The 17515-nt window shown below is 33.6% G+C and overlaps 3 protein-coding genes across 4 annotated transcripts; 2 read left to right on the plus strand and 1 right to left on the minus strand.

The window, feature by feature from the left end:
- Positions 1-224: 224 nt before the first annotated feature.
- On the plus strand, positions 225-2789 carry LOC115714967 (protein SKIP34). 2 transcript variants are annotated; one of them, XR_009687432.1, is made up of 2 exons: positions 225-2317; positions 2526-2789. XR_009687432.1 is itself a non-coding variant. In XM_030643733.2 (2 exons), exon 1 carries the CDS (start codon positions 463-465, stop codon positions 757-759), a length of 297 nt encoding a protein of 98 aa, XP_030499593.1. In that variant the 5' UTR covers positions 225-462; the 3' UTR covers positions 760-778; positions 2526-2789. The 2 variants fall into 2 exon arrangements, 1 of the variants encoding a protein (XP_030499593.1); XM_030643733.2 differs by having other exon boundaries at positions 225-778.
- A 1916-nt stretch (positions 2790-4705) lies between these two features.
- On the plus strand, positions 4706-9966 carry LOC115714966 (nucleobase-ascorbate transporter 11). The gene is made up of 10 exons (XM_030643732.2): positions 4706-5798; positions 6487-6584; positions 6693-6863; positions 7363-7463; positions 7623-7758; positions 7948-7998; positions 8177-8464; positions 8625-8859; positions 9052-9332; positions 9431-9966. The coding sequence occupies exons 1-10, from the start codon at positions 5054-5056 to the stop codon at positions 9650-9652; spliced, it is 2328 nt and encodes a 775-aa protein (XP_030499592.2). The 5' UTR covers positions 4706-5053; the 3' UTR covers positions 9653-9966.
- A 146-nt stretch (positions 9967-10112) lies between these two features.
- LOC115714965 (putative U-box domain-containing protein 50) lies at positions 10113-15008 on the minus strand. Its single transcript, XM_030643731.2, has 8 exons — positions 14401-15008; positions 14193-14305; positions 13982-14109; positions 13422-13884; positions 12146-12286; positions 11516-12055; positions 10636-11382; positions 10113-10552 (listed from the first exon to the last, which is right to left on the minus strand). The coding sequence occupies exons 1-8, from the start codon at positions 14564-14566 to the stop codon at positions 10355-10357; spliced, it is 2496 nt and encodes an 831-aa protein (XP_030499591.2). The 5' UTR covers positions 14567-15008; the 3' UTR covers positions 10113-10354.
- Positions 15009-17515: the final 2507 nt, after the last annotated feature.

Consider the following 17515-nt stretch of genomic DNA (forward strand, 5'->3'; position numbering starts at 1 on the left):
TCACATTTAAATATACCTTGTAATACCTATCGTAGTAATTACACAATTATTATTACATAAATGTAAAGAAAAGACAAGTTTAAGCCACTAAGGCTAGCTTAGTGATGAGGGGATGAGAAAAAGGGAGAGGTCATGAGTTCGAACCCAGGATCTTTAAACTATTAAGATAATATATGATTGTAAAAATCATTATGCTACACTAAAAAAAAAAAAAAAGACAAGTTTGGAAATGTAACTACATAGGCGGGGAATCCAACGGTTGAGATTACTTCTTTTTTCACTTGTGAGGATCCAACGGTCCAACGGTTGAGATTGGTTCAGAAGAGGAAGCAAGTGAAGCGGTGAAAGGAGAAGAAAAATAATAATAGTGGGGAAGTTGGAAGCATAGAATAGAAGTAGAAGAAGGAAAAGAAAAGGGAAAGAGAGAAAGAAACAAACAAGTCCTTCGGATTTTATTTGGCCATGTGTTACGGTCAGCAGCGATCGTTCTCCAGAGACGAAAACCTAACCCCTTCTCGGACCCTTCGATCGCCCACCGATAACGCCCTCGTCGTCCAGAATCTACGGGATCGTCTTGCCGAGACCGAGGCGCGCCTGGCAAGGGCCAGGGCTCGAGAGGCCGAGCTGAGTCGCTGCCTTAACGAGATGAAGCGCTTCGTCTCCGTCATGGAGATCCTTGAGACCTACCTCAAGCGACGCTTCCGAGAGCAACAAGATGACGTCGTTCGCTTATTCTCTCCGCCATTGCCGCATTCTTGAAATTGCATTTCTCTCCTCGGTGATTTCCTTACTAAACCTCGTTCACATCATAAATATATTTTCTTTTTCTAATGCCATTTTGATTTTTTTAATTTGTTTATTTATATTCACTCTCTAGGGGTCTTTTTTTTTTGGTTTTCGACATAAGTTGTGCTTGATTTGATTATATTACTTTGGTGATTCGGTTTGAACATAATTTTATATGGTTTAGTTCTATTCTATTGTGAATTGATCATGGAGTCATATATTCTTGACAAGAAGTGTGCAATTTTATGGGGAAATTGGTTTCTGAAATGGTTTTGAGATGTGGATTAATCCAGCCTTGGTATGAAAGTGATAAAAATAAAATAAAATAAATAAAAAGTGAGTATTAATTCAGTGTAAAGCCGTGGATTACTTTGTAGGGAAGGAGCATTTTGGAAGTTTTAATTATATTGGCTAAATCAACAATGGTGTAGCTTGGTGGGTTTCTGATAATGGGGAGTTGGGTTCCTATAAAAATAGGAAGGGTTACATTTGAAAGAATAAGATGTTGAAAAACTTGCATTTTTGTAAGGTTAGTGTTGAAGGGATAAGATGTTGAAAACTTTCATTTGGGTACTTATGTTTAATGTTTATGTACTGTAATTGCATTACTTTTCCTAGATATGCATAGTATTAAACCTGTAGGCTTCAGCAGCAGGAATAATGGAAGGCGATGGACAGTGGATTGTGTTTCTAGAATAATTATTGAATTTTAAGAGATGTTTCCAGAATTAAGGTGAGTCGCAATCTTGTTGCCATGGACTTAGGAATACTTTTAGATGAGTTTCTATTATGTTGCAGTAGGAGAACCATAATTGAAATGTATTAGAGCATTGAAGGTAAATGATCTAAGTGGATTCTGCTGCAAAAATGATAAATAAAGCAGTGGGAGTCTTATATGTGATCATTCATTCATTTGCTTGAGCGTCTTGTGCTAGTGTTTGTATGCCATGAATGAATATTCAGGATCACCCAAATTCGGTAGGGGTTATGCTTTAAGATGATTAATGGCACAAAAAGAGAACTACGTGCACTTAGCTTGATGTAGATAAGGGAAATATTTGAAGGTGAGTCTTATAAAGACCTTTTATATGAAAATTCTAAATCTTTTATTAATTTCATTGGTTTAGAGTCTTAATACTATTTTCATGTAAATGAGTGATTTCTTGGTGTTCTTTCTATCCACATTGAGTTCTTAAATTTGTTCTTTGGCTACATCACATGAAAAATATATTAACTGTAAAGTTTTTAAGAGGACGATACTTGGTTACCTGTATCAGTTGACACGCATTTTGCTCTTTCATAAAATTCAATAGAGTAGCTCAAACAGTTAGCCCTATGGTTTGCTCCGGCAAGGTTTGAGGTTTGATTATCTCTTGAGTGCCTGTATAGGAGTTGCTACACTTTTCTGGTTAGGCAAGGAGCTAGTTTACAAAAACTATGACTAATGTGGGGTATATACACCAGCTAAATAAATTTATGACATTGGCTTTGTTCAAATAGTTCAGCATGACCTTTTCCTTGTTATGACCAGGTATTGCTTAGTTTGTTAAACTTTGCTTATTGTTATAGACAACTTAGTTAGTATGTATATGAGAGGAAATGGATCCACTTGCATTTGACAAAACAGAATTTGTTGAGCGTTTAAGTGATGCTGCATTATGAAATGTTGATTCAGAAATTTCCTAGACATTGTAAAGGAATTCTGAAACTGGGCTTTTTTTTTTGTGTGTGTTTGGCAGGAATGATTCATAACCGGAGCCGGAAAACATATTGAATGTTGTAAATTTACAGCAACAATGAAAGAGAGAGCTCAATGAAGTGCCACTTAATGTTCTGAGGGGCTTCAAATATAAAATTTCCCCACCTTTTGTTAATCATCACCGGTCATGAATATTAGATTTTATTTGCTTCAAAATATTGGAGAACTCCAAATCATTCCAAAAGTTCATATATGTACATACATTCTTAATGACTATCAAATTGAATATATCATATTAAGTACATACATCTCTTCTTTTCCTTCCTGTCTACTTATTCTAAAAAGTTTCAACTTTCTGATAATTATTTGAGATTAAAAATGCCTTGTATTCAAACACAACCTTTTGTTTGTCAGGGAGGAAAGAAGAGTGGAAGGAAAGGGGTGGAGGGATAGGTGAAAAGGGAAAAATGAAAGAAAAGGAGAGGTGGAGGGATAAGAAAAAGACAAAAATAAATAAGATCATATTTATCCTTAAAAAAATAATAATTATATTAGGGAGAAGTAGGACAGTGTAATTTTAATAATTAATTTAACATTTCATCCTTTATTTCTATTTCTAATTCCCATTAATATAATGGAGAGCTACTTTCCTCTTCTTCCTTCATATTCTCTTTTTTTTTCTTTTCCTTCCTTTCATCCTACTCTCATTTCTTCTTACTAAATATAGACTTTATGTGAGTTAAAAGAAGTTAGGGCAATTATTATCATTATGCAAACTGCTAGGGGTGAAGATTATAAGTAAATTATTTTCTTATTTCTATTAAATATATACAAGAAAATCTGTCCTAATTAGTATTTGCATGTCAAATTAATTAGGAGTTCCCTGTAATCTCATAAAACACAAAGAATAAATATTTAATAAAGTAACTTTGCTAAATGTTTGAGCAAGCTCCTTTCGCAAAGTTTTGGGCTCCTTTCTAGCTTTGTGGATTCTCTAATTAACTGTGCTTTAAAATAAAGAAAATTTACAAATATGAAGAATTGGTCTCAAAATCCTACTCCAACAGATGCTTTATATTGCGAGCTATTATACATAAGCTCTATTCCTTCGCTACATGTAGCGAAGGTTAAGAGCTTCTTTAAATCATTTTTATATTATTATTTTTTTTTTTAATTTCTCTCTTTAATTGGGTGTCTGTTTGTTTATTTTTAATTTTTTATTATTTCTTTTTATTGTTTAATATTAAAAATATGTTAAAATATAATATTTAAATGAAGTAAAGAATAAAATAGAGAAACTGATATATAGTATAATATAAAAATTTGAGGTAAAATAAAAAAAATGTTGTTTTAGTGATATATTTTAAAGAATGAAATAAAGACACTGATGGGAGCGCTCTAAGAAGGAAAAGGTATCCACATTCTACAGTCAAAATTTTGGATTTTATATTTTTAATACCAATAATACCCTAATTTATTTAGTATAATAAGTCCTCAATCTTGTATGAGGATTTCTTTGGAATTTAATAATATTTTTAATAGACATTATTATTTAATGTAACTAGAGGACTCGATTAATTAGCTTTATTTAATAAAATTATTTACTAAAGAAATTTGGTCAGAAATGTGAAAAGTAGGGAAGCAGTTCATATAGTACTAGACTACCAGTTGAATAGTTTGACCTAAGCTTAAGGGAAAGTTGCTTTTACAGTTTCACTTATGAAAAAGAGAGGAGTCGAATTTTAGATCTAAGAATATAAAAAAGGGAAATTTATATTACATTTATCTTTAATCTGACTATATTAATACCATTTATTTATATATTTTATCATGTTTTTCTGAAAATAATATTTGAACAATCTTTTATTTCATTTTTTTGTATACAAGGTATTAATAATTGATTGTGTTATATTTTTGGTAAGTATATATGTTGTATCAATTATTGTATTCTTTCACACATTCAATATTCATAATCAATACAAATATTTATTGTATTTTGATTCTATCGAGATTTTATTTATTTATTTTATTTTAATTGTTAGAAGTTTCAATCTTTTTAATTCAAAAATTAAGTGGCTCAATAATTAATTTTTTAGATTTTTTTGTTTTGTCGGATGCAAATAAAACTGCCGGTATTAGGAGCAGTTGCAAGTCGATTGCAATTACCGAAATGTCCCTCTAAACTCTCTCATTTGAAACTCAACGGCCGATTAAGAGTGAAATTTCAGTAATTGCAAGTGGATGGCGACTGACGAGCGGAAAATGGTAATTATTTTGCTATAGAGAAAAGACACTCTTCATAGTTCAGTCTCTCTCTCTCTCTCTCTCTCTCACCATCTTGTAGCAGTAGCAGTAGCAGTAGCAGTCACCATTTTGAGGCTCCGGCCCTCTTCACACCTTTACTAAACTACGTTCACTATTTCTTGCTTTGCTTCTAATCCCTCCACCATTTTTTGACTGATCTTATGTTTTTTCTTTAATGAATTAGACCTTTCCCCCACTGCGAGGAAAGTTAAAATCTTTCCCTTTTTGTTCAGTCTGTGCTATAGTTTTTAAGAGCTTATTCGAATGGATAAAAGGTCATCCTTGGATTCTGAAGATAAGGCCGAGAGAGGGAAAGGGAAGAAGGGTAGCCGTGGCTCTAAACAGGACTCCAGGCTTCCTGACGTCGACCCTTTTGTGCCAAGAGCAGACCACTATAATCCTAGAGAGCTGAGATCTTGGGCGAAGCGAACTGGGTTTGTCTCTAATTACTCAACCGAGACCAGTGCCACTGAGAGGAATGAAAGCTCGGGTGGGTTTGATTTGGAGAAGGGTCATGGTCATAGAGCAGATGAGTCGTCTCCCAAAATCGAGATCGACCCCATTTTGGGCCGTACTAGGCCTAATGTAGGGGCTGAGATTGAGCCAGCTTCTGGGAATGGGAATGGGAATGGAGTAAGGAGGAATGAGAATGATGGGGTTTGGGGGTTGAGAGATGAGAATCAGAGGAGAAGGATTAGGGATGAACCCGTTGGTAGAGATAATGGGAGGAGAGTTGATTTGAATGGAAGTGACAATGGCAATGGCAATTGGAAAGGGAATGATATTGCAGATAGGAATGTCAATAGAGTTGGCAATGGAAATGGAGATGGGAATAGGAATGGAGTTGGAGTTGCAGCAGTTAATCAAGCAGAGGAGCCAAAGAGAGATGAAGGCAAAGCTGAAGTGGATGTAGAAATGAATTCAATTCCAGATGGTGAAGAGTTTGATCATGGAGGATGGGGCAGGCCAACAGGAATCAAGTGTGGCCTTAGAGACAATCCGGGGTTTGGTTAGACCACTATACCTATGTCTAAATTAATTATTTTTTTTCATAAGATTATAAGTCGAAAATTAGTCAGCATTGAAAGAATTAGGAACTAATATGATTTTTTCGAAGCCAAGTAAAATGAGGGAAAAATGTCAGGGGTTTCTATTTAGTGGGGAAAAAGAACACGTGTAAGCTACTAAATGGAACTGGTAAGAGGTAACAAGTTAGCAAAATGTAATGATCTTACATACTGAAACTCGATCAATTAAATTTGATCCATATCCCACTTAGGTGTAACGAAGTTTAGTTAGCATTTAGTAATCTTAGTTGTATTTACGAAATTTAAAGACTCACAAGCAAAAGTAACACTCAACCTTGTAAACTTTAGCATGTTATTCACTTTTTTTGTTTGCATGACTTGTGTCTTGGTATGCCTTATTTGCTTAGTATATTAAGCTCACCATATTTTTCCATTTCGAGACCCTTTTGTGAAAATGAGTCTTTGGCATTATTTATGTACTTTTCAAATTTTCTTTGTAAATGCTAATTTGAAGACAGTTGAGCAAACAAACAATTTATGTTGGTTAAAAGCTCCATGAATTTTATATATTGAAAACATGGAATGGCACTCTAAAATTTTGTTCAAGTAAACTATAACAAATCAGTGCCTCATTCTTACATCATCTTGAATGCTTGTTTTTCATTGCAGTACCTCTAATTTGTTACGGCCTGCAGCACTATTTATCATTGGCTGGCTCTCTTATATTCATTCCTTTGATTATTGTTCCAGCTATGGGTGGCACAGATGTAAGTATCTTGTCTGTAGTATTTGGTGTCTGATGCAATGTAAGAAGGAAGTTCAAGTCTTTTGTTGTTGTTGAAATTTTAACTTGTCTCAGTTCATAATGATGACAGAAAGATACTGCCACAGTGATTTCAACGATGATTCTGGTTTCTGGAGTTACAACAATACTGCACTCATACTTTGGCACAAGACTCCCACTAGTTCAGGGAAGCTCATTTGTATATTTGGCACCAGCATTGGTTATTATAAATGCTCAGGAATATAGAAATCTTACAGACCATGTAAGTTTATTTCAATTATCAATGTTAATTCAGACAATATAAAAGATCTATTAGCTGCCTACTATTTCTGTAGGCCTGTCAAAATTCTAGGAATTTGATAACCTTTTCTGCAGGGTTGTAACGCATACTCCAAGCACGAGATATTTTTTTGGTCGAATTACATCTTAGAGTCATTCCTATTCATATTGTATTTCATGTATAATTTCCTGCATAAGGTCTGAGGAATGTTGAAATATGCAGGAATTTCTAAAATTTTCTTGTGGTTTGCTCCCTCAAGATTTGAGGTTCGAGTTCCTCCCAAGTACCTCCATAGCAAATGCTATAGTTTCCTGTTCCTTAGTCCAATTTCAAATCAAAAAAAGAAAAATATTGTATCCCACGAATCTCTTTTTCACATTAATCTATCAGAATTACTTGTGTTCTGCTCCATGAATCACTTTTTAGAATTTGTTGAAGTTTTACCATTGCTCAACATTTATCAGTGGTAATTTGACTGCAGAAATTTCGACATATCATGAGAGAACTCCAAGGGGCTATAATCATTGGATCAATATTTCAAAGCCTCCTGGGATTTACTGGTTTAATGTCTCTTGTATTGAGGTAAGTGAAAGTATTACCTATTAGAATTTTATATGATTGAAAGAGAATAGTAATTAAGAATTAATTGGTTTTTGAATCTGATTGCTCTCAAAGGTTTTTTTTGCATATATAGGCATGGTTGCTAATATATTGGTTTTTCTTCCATATGATTTCTTGCAGATTGATAAACCCTATAGTGGTTGCACCAACTGTTGCTGCAGTAGGTTTAGCATTTTTTAGTTATGGTTTTCCGCAAGCTGGTAGCTGTGTGGAAATTAGTGTTCCACTGATACTGTTGGTTCTTATATTTACCCTGGTGAGTGGTTTTAGAAAACTAAGTGAGGTGAATTGTGATTTTAGAGATTTGATTCCATAGTACTTTTTTAAGATTCGCAGTTTTTTTTTTTTTTTTTAATTTTATTTATTATTATGTTTTTAATAATTTTTAAAAATCTGGTTGATGTATGTAGCACTAACGGTTGTTTTCGTAATTTTTGCTTTGAAGTATCTTCGTGGAGTATCCATCTTTGGGAGTGGTGTATTTCGAATTTACGCGGTATTGACTTTTTTTTCAACATTTTGACTTTTATAACTCAAACATTTTGGCAAAATTATTATAGGTTTCTTAATGGGTAATAGTTCTGTAGCTGACAGTGGTACTAGAAATGTGTTTGGTTTCAGTTTGCCGGTACGATTATTATGTCAGATTCTGATTGATCTTGTTGCTTTTTCAGGTTCCCTTAAGTGTAATTATCGTATGGACATACGCATTATTTTTGACGGCTGGTGGTGCATATGATTATAAAGGCTGCAGCTCCAACATACCGAGTTCAAACATACTAAACGATGGATGTCGAAAACATGCATATACCATGCAGCATTGTAGGACAGATGCTTCCAATGCATGGAGAACGGCAGCTTGGGTTAGGATTCCCTATCCTCTTCAGTGGGGCATGCCCATCTTCCATTTGAGGACCTCAATTATCATGGTCATAACATCACTTGTTGCATCAGTGGATTCGGTCAGTTACTTATAAATCAAATTCAAATGTAGCCAGAAACAAGTTATTTGATTATTTCACTTTCTAAAAAAGTTGTGTTATATCTTTTGGTGAAGAAGATGACTAGATGGATGGCATTAATATTTGACACTAATGCAAGTGGTTGAAAAACTAACCTCAGGTTGGAACATACCACACAACATCTATTTTACTCAATTTGAAGCCTCCAACACCAGGAATTGTTAGCAGAGGGATTGCATTGGAGGGTTTCTGCAGTATTTTAGCTGGACTTTGGGGCTCTGGAACTGGGTCCACAACCTTAACAGAAAATGTGCATACTGTTGGAGTCACAGAGGTGGCTAATAGAAGGGCTGTGGAGATTGGAGCACTTTTTCTTATCATTTTCTCATTTATAGGTAAACCACTCAACATGTTACCCAAAAAAAAAAACATTGTAGTACCAAGTATTGTATATGGCATGAGCATGCATCGTTTATGTTTAAAATGTGAATCTATAGACATGTATCTTTCCATTTGATTTCGAAGCGTTTAAATTGAATGTTCTATCATATTGATGAGTTAGCTTCTTCTTTTTAATTGCTTCATAGGAAAAGTTGGTGCCATTCTTGCTTCTATACCACTTGCTTTAGCTGCTGCTACACTCTGCTTCATGTGGGGCCTTACTGTGGCCTTGGGTCTATCGACTTTGCAATATAGCCAAACAGCAAGTTTTAGAAACATAACAATAGTTGGTGTTTCCTTATTCCTTGGCTTGTCTATCCCCGCTTATTTTCAGCAATATCAACCTGAATCCAGCTTAATTCTGCCCAGTTATTTCATTCCTTACTCTGCAGCATCGAATGGGCCAGTTCATTCTGGTAATGAACAAGTAAGCCATCTTTTCATTAAGCTAATCTTCTATTATGCCTTGCTTATAATTTGTATATTGTAGACTTGCTGATCCTTGCTTTGTTCTGTGTTACCTAGATTGATTTTGCTATAAATGCACTTTTGTCACTGAACATGGTGGTTACACTCTTGGTTGCTTTAGTACTGGACAATACTGTTCCAGGAAGCCGGCAAGAACGAGGGGTGTATATATGGTCACACTCAGAAGATATCAGAAGTGATCCGTCTTTGCTTGCAGATTATTCTCTGCCAGGGAAAGTCGGCCGGTGTTTTTGTTTGCCAAAATGCTTGGGGGTGTGACAGTTTTTAATATTTCCTCTTGAATCTTATTAACAATATTCTGAAAAGTCATCTTATCTGTGAAGAGGTTCTCAGTACACAGCTGAATTGGAAGGACACTGGAGCTTCAAGATTTATATATATATAGGGAATAGTTGCTGTTGATATACATAAATAGCTTCTTCTTACACGATAACGAAAATTTCTGGCTACTACCAGGTTTGTGAAATTTGTTCCATTCAAAAACCAAACATTATTAATATCCCGGACTGTACTATAGTTAAAATTTAATATATTCTTTGAGAAAGGCTACTTGTCTGTCTATTTGTTACTAATCTTTTTCACTCTTTTTCATTAATGTACAAGCCTACCATTTACTTTACTTACAAAGAAGTTGGAATTATTAGAGTTGAACTTTACATGGAATATATGAGGTTCACAACATCATATTCAAACCACGTGGAGCTAGTTCTTAGCTAACTTTTTCTTAACATCTTCATAATGATAAACAAATTGATCTAAAGCAAGATGCTTGGTGTATTCTCCATCTTTAAAACACCTAAACATCAAGGTTAACTAAGTTGGACATCGCATTCAACACCTAAAGTCTCTCTCTCTCTCTCTCTCTCTCTCTCTCTCTCTCTCTCTCTCTCTCTCTCTCTCTCTCTCTCTCTCTCTCTCTCTCTCTCTCAATACATGAAAATCTAAAAGCAATACACAATGTTAGGGAGGTGGAATGGATCTTTTGTTATGCCAATCTTGTATAAGTGTACGGAGGGTGTGATTAGGGGTAAGAAAAGTATTTTTGAGCCTTAAATTTGTCATGGGAGACGTATCATTCCCCATTCTAAGCCATTCCTCTATGGCTTCTAGCTCATATGAAAATCCATCCACAGCTACATGTGGGTTTTTCATTACATCCTGCATTCAAATACCCCCAAAACTTATCACTAACTTTTTCTTTCCTTGGTTTAAATATTTAAATAAATGAAAAAAAAGCATACCTGAAATATTGGACATAGGAAAAAACTTGGCACTTCCATGGGGTCTTCTCCATCTAGGGCTCTATTGATTGCCACGTCAGATCCATTACGAGTAGCCAAGTTAAATTGTCCACTTGACACTAGATCCCCAGCTTTTTCTCTCAAGTCGTTGAGCTCTTCCATAACAGTAGCCAATTTCAAATCCATATTGGGCCCACGGTTTCTGGACAAACATTTCAACGTGAGGCCTGCTAGTCTCTCGGCTAGGTCCATGGGCCACTGCCCGGCCATTTCATCCAAATCCCGGATCAAACCTGCTCTATCCATAGTCATGGCCTCAACAAGCCCAGCCCAATTTCTCCCAGTCAAAAGGTGCATCAGTAAAACTCCAAAGGCCCTAATGTCTGATCTAATCCATTGCTCATCACCACTCTTAGAAAGCCCAAACCCAGTTATCTTGGCATTTAGATTGCGGTCAAGGAGAATATTGGCCAATCTCAGTTGACCGTGAACAATGGGCTTGGGTTTGGCCATGTGGAGGAAACCCAAGCCTGAACAAATCTCCGCCGCAATTCGGATACGGTCATACCAACGGAGGGTCCGGATCCGTTTTTTGGCTGACCCTTTGCGAGAGTACAATATGTCTCTTAAGAATATATCCCTTAAGCTACCATTGTGCATGTATTCAAATACTATGCATTTTAACTCAGAGCAATAGCCAACCATGGGCACCAGATTTGGGTGCCTGATTTGGCTCAACAGCAACACCTGTGTCAATCATAATTCCCTATGTTAAAATTAAAATCTCACTAATATGAATTGTTGAATTTTTCTTAAAGAGTAATTTAGCATCTCAAATAGTTTTGACTGTTATAATATGAAAACCAAAAACCCTTATTACCTTAGATTGAAAATCTTCTTGAGACATTCCATTAACAGAGTCAAGCCTTTTGATGGCAACCAAGGAATGACCAATGCGGCCGCGATAGACCCCAGTCCAGTCACCGCCAGGCTTCAACCTCATTCTCTCCGAGAAGCCATTAGTAGCCATTCTGATCTGATCCGCCGTGAAGTCCTTGCAACCGCCACTAGGTTGACCGAACCTGGCCACCATTTGGATGGCATCTTTCTCTTTGCAAAACTCAATCCGACGCTGGAGAACATCTCTCTGTTGCCTTAGCTCCTCAATTTCCCTAACCATCTTTGATCGTAAGTTGACAGCGTTGTGTAGCTGAGCCTCTGATTGAGATTTGGCCAATGTGGATGCGTGAAGCTTGTTGGAGAGCTCGTTGTTGAGCTGAGTGAGTGATTTTAGCCTCTTCTTGGTTTCTTCTACCTCGGCCATGGTTGCGTGGAGGTGTTCCTCTTCATCTTCTAACACTTTCTTTAACTCTGTTCGCTTCTTTACCTCTTCTTTGATTTTTGTTTGGAGTTCATCACTCTAATAATTATATATATACAAATAAAATCAATATGTGGTGCTGAAAATAGAGGTTAATATATTATGAAGCTTAGGGATATAAGTAAGTACCCGGCGATTGCATAAAAAAATAGCTCTTTCTGCTTTTGAACGCCTTTCTGCATTGCCCATTGCTTCTATTCTCTTGTTTTGGACTGTGTTTTTGGCTTCTTTCAGTTTTGTTTTCAGACACTGAATTTTTTCTGCATTACTCTGATCAAAGTAATCAATACACATGTATTTTATTTATAAGTTATAGGTATAAATTAACATATACAAAAGAGTGAAATAACTTCTGCTTTTTGGTTTGGTTGATGTGCACTTTTTTATAAGTAATCCAGTAATAACAATAATAATTAAAAAAAAAAAAATTGCCTAGTAGCAGTGACAAAGTAGGTCTACTTTCAAAATGTAGTTAAAATGCTCTATTTCATTTGTTCTAGTCTCTTCTCTACTTTATTCATTCTGTAAACAGACTAATTTGCGGTATAAATACTCCAGTTTAATTCTCAATTATAAATAAATACTAAAATTTAATTTTCGATAGTAATAATACTAAGTTATAAATTTTTATATGTATCTACCTGTTAAGTGTTAAGTATATTGCTACGTGATAATCTAGTCAAGTCATGAATTTTGTTTTTTTAAAAAATAATTTAAATATACTAATAAAAAATGACATGTGGATAATGATTTTACACTTAACGGCATGTATCTAGTTCCAAAAATATAATTTAAATTTTATTACCGCCAAAAATTAAACTTAAGTATTTATTTACAATTGAGAATTGAACTTAAATATTTATGTTGCAATTTTTTTTTTTTTAATAATACATCACTCTCATTTTTTTTATATATATTTTTTATCTATATTATTTTATATTTAAAATGAATAAAAAAATATATTATAGAATTAGAAATAGAAAAGATGATATATTTTGGAAAATAAAAATTTGATATAAAACAGTTTTGATGATGTATTTTGTATAATAGAAAAAAAAAAGTTGGCTATTGAGGGCAGGAACACTAATTAATTCTAGTGCAAATAGCCTATACAATTCATGGTATCACTATGCACTGTTTAGTACTTGTAGGAAGAACCAAACAAATCCCCCTCAAAGCTTTTATCCACATCACTATCAAACATTCAAAATTATCTCCCAAGGTCAAAAAGGAGGATAACCAACAAACAATTTAAACCAAATAAAATAAAATGATTTTCTCAAAAAACATGTCTTAATCAATAGATTAAATTAACTATAAAAAATATATATAAATAAGAAGCAAAATTATTTACAACTCACGACAAAACATTAGATATATATATCTTTAATAATTTAATCCTTACCAAATCAATAGCCGCACGTCCCGCCGTGCCCAACTCCATCACTAAACTTTGTAGATCAAAATTTTCATTCTCTTGGTCAACATCTTCTTCATCTTTTGCTTCATGATCCAAATTTAATGACAATAAATGTTGATAATATTCTTCAATTTCCTCAACACAATTTTCCCATTGGGTTTGTGAACTTGGGGAGTCTAGATTAATTGATAAAGAAGACAACAAACGACGAGGGTTTTTCTGTAGAGAATTTGGTTGGGGTGGAATGAAAATCTTTCCTAACCAATCTTTAAAACTACCCTTTTCTCTAAATTTTGCTACCATTACACCTTGATCATCTTCCATTATTCCTCTCTTATTTTCTCCCTTGATGGAAAGTAATTTTCCTCCACATATTATGAATAGCTCACAAAAATCAGGCTTGTTCTTGTGAACGTAAAACGATCCACTAATTGCATTCTTGATTTTCCTAATAGATAGAAGAAAAAAAAAGATTAATATTGAGAGAAGAGAACATGCCCTGTAATTTTTTAGTATTAGAATTACATGTTAGTTAAATTAATTACCATGGTGAGGACTTTAAGAATGAAAAACCCATAACCAAATTGGTAATTTTGAGTCTTGAAATCAAGTCCATGGTGATCTTGTGAATTGGCTCATCGCATTTCTCCACTTTAAGTAGTTCGGTCTTCACCTGGAGAATACACAGATTTACACTCATTAGAGCTTAAAATTTATTTGTTTTGTAAGAAAAAAAAAAGGGTTGAAAAAACAAACCTGGCCACAGAAAGATGTGTATTTAGGGAGTAACTTGTCAATCTTTTCTTTCTCATATTGTCTAAGAACATCCAATTTCTTATCACTAACAGCACTTGCAGGGAGTTTCCCAACTAAAAATGAATAAATAGATAAATAAGCAAAATACCCAATTAAAGTAATTTGATCAAAGAAAGAAAAATTAGGTGTTTTGATTATGAAAACTTACATGGGGTGTAAACATAGTCCTTGGAGACACTGAAAGTAAGATGGAGAATGATAATGGAGATTGGTTGAGATTTCCACTTCTTGAGAGTCCACTCCAAGGTCTTAAACCCATCTTCTAAATCATTCCCAAGAGCCACATACACTTTCTCTGTTCCACTATTATCCATTAATCTTATAATTAATGTCTAATCAAACTGGTTTTGGGTTTTGCAAGAAATAACTTAGAAAGTTACATAATTATAGAGGTATTTTGAGAGGAATATACTATTTGTTTTCTAAAATAAAACTATATTACAAATAAATAGACAATAAGGCAATAGAGTTATTAGTTTGTAAGAAAGAAAATTAATAAAAATTAAAAGGAGAAAGTTGTTTAATAGAAGAACTTTTCAAACTAGTCTCTGTTGAAGCTTTTTAACATTTTTCCCTTTGTTTTTGAGACAAGGACAGCCCAATGTTGGACTTTTTTGTGTGTCTAATGGGGAAAAAATCAAGGTGGGACAGAACGGAACTATGGGACTGAGATTTTCAATTAATTTTGTGTTATTAAATTAAATATATATAATTATTAATTATATATCGTCACTCATTGAAAGCCATATAGAAGCTTAATACTGTTATTTTAGAATGGGTTGGTTTGTATGTGTAGGACACATATTTGAGGTAACATATAAACCGAATAATGTTTGTTGTGACAATTTGAATCTAAGGTCAGCATCACTTGATTGAATGACACATTACCAACTCACCTATAATCCAAAGGAAAATAGAGAGAGGTCCCTAATAATTATTTTAAGATACATTTGAGTCATATTTACTTAGAGCATCATTGTCTTGTAGATGTCAATTCAGGTCTTATTTTGTCCAATAGAGTGGGTATTGGTGTACTTGCGGTGAGCTCGAGCAAAAGGCGCAACCGAAGGTCAATAAAGCTCTACTGCTATCCAATTTCGGAATGGTAATCCAATTGGAGAAACTTGACTGTGAGGATGTTATGTCAAATTAATCCATGATTAAATATGTTATATCTAACTTAAGCTTAAAGTTATCTAACAAGCCACTTCGGTGGCTACTCCATTACTTAGTACTGCCCTGAGGGGCTTGCAGTAAAATTATATGAATTTCATTTTAAAAATTTCGACCTAACTATCCATAGTCAAAATAAGTTCTAGCCGTAACAAAATCACAATCAAAAAATTGTTTTAGGTATATCGATGTACTTCTTTTATAGTTTTGACATCCTAATAGAACCGACGATGTAAGATTTTTGTTGTACATAAAGGAGCTTGATTATAATAAGATTAATTAGGATTTTTGCCCTCTGAATTTTAAGGTCGTTAAAAATATCTCTTAAACTATTGAGATTGTTAGATTTAAGGACTTTTTTTTTTTTTTCTAATTTTAGTAAAAAAGTCTGACATGTATAAAAGTTCAGGGGTCATAATTTAGTACATGTCAAAGTTCGAGAGACCTAATTTCGTAGATATCAAAGTCTGGGGAGCATGATTTAGTACATAAACAATCACTGAAATAGTAAAATTGAATGAAATTAGATAAAAATCATTAAATCCAACAATCTCAATAGTTCATGGGCATTTTTAACGACTTTAAAAGTTTAAGGGACATGATTTGGTACATGTCAAAGTTCAGGGACCGAAATCTAATTGGCCTTATAATAAATATACTTGTGCCTACTTTAAATAAATTCATAACCATTTTTACTAAATTTATATAATTTTGAGGGAATTCAATTATTAAAAAAATATTTGTGGGCACTTATTTACATTTTGTGTATAATTATGAAGTTAAAAAAATATTGAAGTTTTTAAATATAATTCTTTTGAAGTGGGGTTAGATACAATTACAAGGGTTTGTTCCAATAATTTTTAGGGAAATTATTTTATATGCTTTTATTTTATTTTATTTTTAAATTTACGGTTTGGGTTACTCTGGTGGTTTCAATGTGAGTAGTTATACAGAGTTTGGTTGCAATTTAGGTTGCTTCTATAATTGCTATAAGAATTTTTGTGTAGAATTCCCTAATTTTTATTAGGCTAATTAGGATTTTTTTTTCCCCCTAAACTTTAACATGTACTAAATCATACTTTCTGAACTTTTCTGGCAGTTAAAAATTCCCTCTAAACTATTGAGATTGTTAGATTTAAGGATTTTTGTCTAATTTTATTCAATTTTACTATTTTAGTGACTGTTTATGTACTAAATCATGCTCCTCAGACTTTGATATCTACCAATTCATGCCCCTCAAACTTTTACATGTACTAAATCATGTCCATGTTAGATTTTTTTACCAAAATTTGACAAAAGTCCTTAAATCTAACAATCTCAATAGTTCAGAGGGCATTTTTAACGATTTTAAAAGTTCGGGGAACATAATTTGAGACATGTCAAAATTCAAAGAGCAAAAATCCTAATTTAAATTTTTCAAAAGTTTTATAAAGAAGTGTAACTATTTAGACACATATACAACACAAAAAGGTACACCCATACACTTATTTTTAGGATTGCATCCTAAAATTTTCTTATATTTTATGCATAAATTTGTCCAACAAGCAAAGGTAATGTAAAGGAATGCAATTCGATTTACTATTGAGAAAGGTTGACTAACCATAGAATAATGGTTCATTTAGATGAGAAAGTGATGACAACACATACTATTGTACACATGAAAAATAATAGGAGGTAGTAATGATGCATGACAAGAGGAATGCTTTGTTGACCTCAATAAGCATAATTTGAGCATGTACCCTGCCATGCCATTGACATTTATTGGCATCATTGCTTATTCTATTTATAACTATGACCAATTGCGGCTATGTTATAACGTAAGGGAACCTCTAAACAACTGACATTAATATATAAAAAACTTAATGTGTCCCAATATTTGTGCATTAATTATAATATCTAATTAGGGTCACGGTTTGCCTCACTGCCTCGGAATCGGATGTAGAGGATTTAAGAATATGCCTCTAATAGATTCTTCAGGAGACCATTTAAAAATATTTCCCAAAATATTTAATATATTATACAATTATTATTGAGTAATAATGTTTTATAATCATACATAAAGATATGACAATACTTGAATGGGATTATTT

Source organism: Cannabis sativa, chromosome 4, assembly GCF_029168945.1.
Source record: "Cannabis sativa cultivar Pink pepper isolate KNU-18-1 chromosome 4, ASM2916894v1, whole genome shotgun sequence".
Taxonomy (NCBI): domain Eukaryota; kingdom Viridiplantae; phylum Streptophyta; class Magnoliopsida; order Rosales; family Cannabaceae; genus Cannabis; species Cannabis sativa.

Excerpts from the sequence above, each read along its gene's own strand:
- LOC115714967 (XM_030643733.2), top strand. The coding sequence starts at position 463 with ATGTGTTACGGTCAGCAGCGATCGTTCTCCAGAGACGAAAACCTAACC.
- LOC115714965 (XM_030643731.2), bottom strand. The coding sequence starts at position 14,566 with ATGGATAATAGTGGAACAGAGAAAGTGTATGTGGCTCTTGGGAATGAT. Across the intron at positions 14,306-14,400 it reads GGACTATGTTTACACCCCAT|TTGGGAAACTCCCTGCAAGT; the intron begins GTAAGTTTTCAT and ends ATTCATTTTTAG. Across the intron at positions 11,383-11,515 it reads AAGAAGATTTTCAATCTAAG|GTGTTGCTGTTGAGCCAAAT; the intron begins GTAATAAGGGTT and ends TGATTGACACAG.
- LOC115714966 (XM_030643732.2), top strand. The coding sequence starts at position 5,054 with ATGGATAAAAGGTCATCCTTGGATTCTGAAGATAAGGCCGAGAGAGGG. Across the intron at positions 5,799-6,486 it reads TAGAGACAATCCGGGGTTTG|TACCTCTAATTTGTTACGGC; the intron begins GTTAGACCACTA and ends TTTTCATTGCAG. Across the intron at positions 7,464-7,622 it reads TTAATGTCTCTTGTATTGAG|ATTGATAAACCCTATAGTGG; the intron begins GTAAGTGAAAGT and ends GATTTCTTGCAG.